The sequence below is a fragment of the Pteropus vampyrus genome, unplaced genomic scaffold (genome assembly GCF_000151845.1).
Source record: "Pteropus vampyrus isolate Shadow unplaced genomic scaffold, Pvam_2.0 Scaffold29, whole genome shotgun sequence".
NCBI lineage: Eukaryota > Metazoa > Chordata > Mammalia > Chiroptera > Pteropodidae > Pteropus > Pteropus vampyrus.
The window spans coordinates 5,332,277-5,337,835 of NW_011888810.1; the positions used below are offsets into that span (position 1 = coordinate 5,332,277).

The 5,559-nt window shown below is 39.6% G+C and overlaps 1 protein-coding gene across 1 annotated transcript in view; it reads left to right on the top strand.

The window, feature by feature from the left end:
- Nucleotides 1–5,559, top strand: part of ADAMTS18 (ADAM metallopeptidase with thrombospondin type 1 motif 18) — a 382,382-nt gene that overhangs the window by 253,650 nt on the left and 123,173 nt on the right. The window contains exon 7 of the mRNA XM_023528594.1: nt 902–1,218. Coding sequence (XP_023384362.1) covers nt 902–1,218 — 317 coding nt within the window. The remainder of the gene's footprint in view (nt 1–901; nt 1,219–5,559) is intronic.

Genomic DNA, 5,559 nt, shown 5'->3' on the forward strand with positions numbered 1-5,559 from the left:
ATGATGCTTTTCAGTTTCAATGTTTTGTGATAGAAAACAGTGGGCTGGCTTCATTTTTTTCAAACAGCAAATTGTTTTTAGCTCCTCCTCCTCTAGAACAAGCAGCAATTAGTGCTGCTCTAGGGAGCAGTGGTGAAGGTATTTTTAAACATGCCTTTCCAGGTGTCCCTGATCTGACAACATGTCTGAGCAATTTTAAACATCAGACTATATAGGAAAATTTCTGACAATGTTGAGGCATTTTTATGCATCCACTATATTTTGTGCTTACAATTACATGGGATTGTCCCCGTGAAAGCCTGTAGTAAAATGTTGAGCACTACAAGTTCTGGAATTTTATTGTCATGTGTAATTAATTGGAAATATGAAACTATAAATATGAAAATATGTGGTTACTTGTTAATAATCTGAGGTATTATTTCAAGTTACTCATCACTGTGAGTTATTTGAAATTTAAATTCTGCCCCTTCCCAAATGCTCCCGATGCAGTATAACACAAAGATAATAACCTTTAAAAAAAAAAATCACTTTTGTGGTTTTATATTTATTTCATCTCCAAAAAAAAAAATCAATTTTTATGTATAGATGGCTCTTTGGGTAATATAAAAAGTTCCTCTGTCTCTCCCCAGACCATGAGAGTTGTGGCATTTTCCTCAAACGTTGTTGACATTTATCAAGATTGAGCTTGACTTTTAGTTTTTACAGGAATTACTGTGGCTAATTGTAAAGACCACAGGGTTCTCCTCTTCGTGAGCTGCTCTGAATTATATTTAATCGAGGGGCATGGCAATAGAACAAAGATGATCTTCGAGCTGTGCACTGCTCTTTGCCAGCCTGTTGGGAAGTGACTGTTTGGCGTTGTGGGCTCTGGGTGCTGACAGCTAAACCTTTCCCCTTGCAGATTACGTCTTTGTCACACCGGTAGAAGTGGACTCGGGCGGGTCATATATTTCACACGACATTTTGCACAACGGCAGGAAAAAGCGATCGGCGCTGAGTGCCAGCAGCTCCCTGCATTACCGATTTTCAGCATTTGGACAGGAACTACATTTAGAACTTAAGCCCTCGGCGATTTTGAGCAGTCACTTTATTGTCCAGGTACTTGGAAAAGATGGTGCTTCAGAGACTCGGGGACCCACGGTGCAGCGATGTTTCTATCAGGGATTTATCAGAAATGACAGCTCCTCCTCTGTCGCTGTGTCTACGTGTGCCGGCTTGGTAAGTACCTCACCCTCTGAGTCAGTTCCCTCTTTCGTGTGTGTGTTGTATAACTTCGAATGAACAGATGTCTGCAATATTAAATGCTCTTTCAGCCAACACGACACATTCACACTGTCAGCTTTGATACTTATAATATTCTCAATTGAATTAATCTAATCTGCTCCCAGAAAAAGAAAATATAATAGAACTCCAATTACCATTTAGAACATTCTTTTGATGTTTAATGGTCTGGGCCTCTTCATTCTCCATGTTTGAGACGATCCCCAAGGAAATTAATTTGATGGATGCCATTCGTTTTGTAAAGTCTTGAGAGACCAGGCATTATATAAATCTAACAAGCTGCATGCCTCTATGTTGCTTTGAAATGGGAAAACTGTATTTCAGTGCAAAATTGCAGTCGGCAGCCCTGTTAAGCTCAACCTTCACTGTAGAAGGGAGGCCTTTTGTCTTTGAACTAATCTGTCCTGCGTTGTGCTGCTCATGTAAGGACGTTCTTTTAGAGTGTGATATGTTCAAGGCTGGTAGAGTTAAGTGTGCCATTCAGAGAAGAGGAACATTTGGAAACATTTGGGATGTGTTATTTCCCCTATGTGCAATCCTCATCTGTTGAGCATCAGGCCAAGAATATTGGTATAAAACAGAGATCCCTAACCTTTTTGGCACCAGGGACCAGTGCTCCTATGAGAATCTAATGCCTGATGATCTGAAGTGGAGCTGAGGTGGTGATGCTAGTGCTGGGGAGCCGCTGCAAATACAGATGAAGCTTTGCTCACTTGCCTGCTGCTCACTACCTGCTGTGTGCAGCCGGGTCCCTAACAGGCTACTGGACTGGTACCTGTCCAAGGCCCGGGGCGTTGGGACCTCTGGTGTAAAAGATACTTGTCTCAGAATTCTTTCAAATAGATGAGGCAGTAAATGGTGTTTGGGTTGATCTCATTCTGCATTGCAGTTGAGAATTGTCTTAAACTGACAGGAGAGAGAGACAGAGAGACAGAGAGACAGAGAGACAGAGAGAGAGAGTGTGTGTGTGTGTGTGTGTGTGTGTGTGTGTGTGTGTGTGTACACATGATGGTCATACTCTGGGATGACTAGAAGAAGGAAAACATGAGATAGCCCATTGAGTATGTGGTTAGTAATGTACGTGGTATATCATGACACATAGCAAGAGAGGGTGGCTTGGATGACCAAGAATGAGCCCATGTTCCTGGCTAGTTGAAACTTTAACTTTTTGTTGTATTGAAATTTAACATATTGTGTATTGAAATTTAGCTAAAATCTTTTAGTACCACAAGAGTCACAGTATTTGGGATAGTATTTAAAGTACAAAGGGAAGCAAAGATTTAATGATTCCCAACTAAGCTTGATCCATTTAAATGATCTTTGTGGTTCACTGATGACCTGTAAATTGTAACATATGTGTACACGCACGAACATGAATACATCTGGGTTTTGTTGTCATGAGTCTCCTGCTCTGTTGAGGGGCATCCTCTCATATTTCCCTCTCTTCTGTCTATTCCAGTATCCTGATGTCTTCAGAAGGAATTTAGGCACCCCACCATAGTTGCTTAAACTATCCCCATCCTACATGACACAGTGTTTAAGAGCAGTCTTCCCAGGGTCCTTCTCACACCAGCAGATACTAATAGGACCTTGGACAAGTTACTAATCTCCGTATCTTAGTTTCTTCATCTCTAAAACGGGACTAATGAGTGTTTACATGATAGGGCTGTGGGGACCAAGCGACTTCTCACATGCTACAGGCATTCCTAGAAGGGCATAATTGCTCCATGCACGTACTAGTTCCAGCAAAACTTAGTCTCCTCGTGTTTAGCGCTCTCAGGATTTCACTCTGTGAGCGATAGGAAATCTGATGGTCTCATGTTAATAAACATCATGTTATTTCTCCTAAGGAGATTTCCTTCTGAACAGGGAGCAAGTGATTACTTAACACATAATAACACAACAAGTTAACCCTTTTCCCATTTAGAAAAATAAAAGTGCAGCTCGCTGCCATCATTCATGGAACATCACGCTTAGGAATGCTACGTTTTCTAGGATTTGACATTTTCAGCGATCGAACTACTAAAAACAGAATGCTATAAATAGAATGGTGTCATTTGTTTCCAAAGACTATCAGTATTCTAGAGCAATGCAAAAATAATAAAAGCGAGATATTTCATGGCAGACTTTGGGGCTAAATTTTGGATTGTAATCCACGAGTTATCTGAGGGTAAACACTGCAGATGCAAGGCAAACAGGGAAAGGATTAATTTGTGATGGATGTGAAAGAGTAATTAACAATCACATCTGTCTGTGTATAAGGCCAACTTAAATTGGAATCATGAAACTTAGATTCTGTCCCGCTGTTCAAACCAGCTACATACACTTAATTAACTTTATTTCTCTAGACTCCAGTTTCCTCTCCTGAACCATGTAAAATGATTTCTAAGACCACTACCATCTATATGCATCTGATTAATTATCCAGTTTGTTGGCCCTAGCAGAGCCCACTTGTTATGGGGTAAGGAGAGCGTCAAGCTTATTTCATTTCATTGTCTACCTCCCCATGACCCTGTTAAACACATGTACCTATACGCTATTGAAAAATAAATAATAAAGACAGAGACACAACTGAGAAACCGAGACACTGCTCTGTGTTAATTTTTGTAGCATTGAGTTGAAATATAATATATACACAAAAAAGTACAAAACGTATATACAGAAAAACGCAAAAAGCAGAGTATGGCCTAATGAATTTTCACACAGTTCACACTCATCTAACCATCAACCAGATCAAGCAGGACATCACCAGTGCCCAAGAAGACCCCTCTGTGTCACCTTCTTTGTCACTACCCATCAGAGGTTACCATGATCCTAACTTCCAACATAGCTTAATTTTGCCTATTTTAATATTTTACATAAGTAGAATCACATAGTATCCATCTGTATGAATATTCTACATGCTTTCCGTTTCATTGTTGATGGACATCTAATTGTTTCCAGTTTGGGGCTGTTAATGAGAGTACTGCTGAATGTTCTTGTATGTGCCTTTTGGTGAACTTATGGCCACATCCTGTCGGAAACATAAGAATGAAGTTGCTGGGTCACAGGATATGGAAACAGCAGCGTATGAGAGTTCCAGTTGCTCCACATCCTCACCAACACTTGATATTGTCTGTTATTTCCATTTGAGCCACTCTGATTGATGAGGATGAAGCAGTACCAAATTATGGGTTTAGTTTTTATTGTCCTGATGGTTTTTGAAGTTGAGTACCATTTCTTTTGTCTATCAGCCATTGGTATACCCTCTTTTGTGATCTATATCATATATGGACAAGAAATAGTATGAATGTTTTTAGCCTTAATCGTCGTGGTTTTCTCTTTGTGAGTATAAATAGGAATTCTGAGAAAAAACACCTTGTCAACTTTAACAGCATTGTTATTATGGCTTTGAATCTCCAACAATGCATTGATCTGCTCATGAAACACGATCAACTAGTAGTGGTGAGCATTGAGATCATGTGTAGCTCTCCATTGAGGGGATACTTCACTAGAGACACAGAGATAGATATGGAAGGAAATAATTACATTGAGAGGAAAAATTTCTTCATCCTTTCTGCAAACTGGAACCCATAGGCATTGCCCAGCTTCTTTGGCCAAACAAGGCCAAATTAATACTTTCTACAGTTAATTAGCAACTACTGTAGTGGATTCAGAATAGTGAATGATTCAGTACTTCAGCAGAGGGATGAGCCTCTAACATGCTTGTTGGAGAGACTCATCAGAGTTCACATGCTAGAAGAGATGAGCATCTCTTATTAATAAAAAAGCTGACAAGATGGATGAGTCTAAGAAATGAAACTTCTTCCACTGAAGTCTCTACACCAGTTTTTCTCCAAGAGGGCTGGGCGACTGGCATCAGAATACATTTAGAGGTTAGAGCTATCTCCTAGTGTGCATTCGGCGTGTAATAGGAAAATAACATCATCTTTAGATAACAATACCAATAGGAAAGCTACTAAGCGTTATCTTGACTTCTAGGGAAACGTTAGGAGAGAGAATGGTTGGAAGGGTTATAATAGTGAAATATATATGTACATATATGTATACCTCAGCTAGGATTTCTCTGGCATGGAATCTCCCTCAATAGTTCAGAATTAAGCTGCATTTAAAATATTTTCTTAAAATACACCCTCCCAAAACTAAAAGGTCTTACTTTATTTGGGAGTTGAGTAGGCAGTTATTTACTTGGAATAATTCATAAAACAGGAGTTCTGAACTTCTCTGAGTCCTACCTACCTGTATGTCTGGGGTGATAATTTTTAAAATTTTGAATGC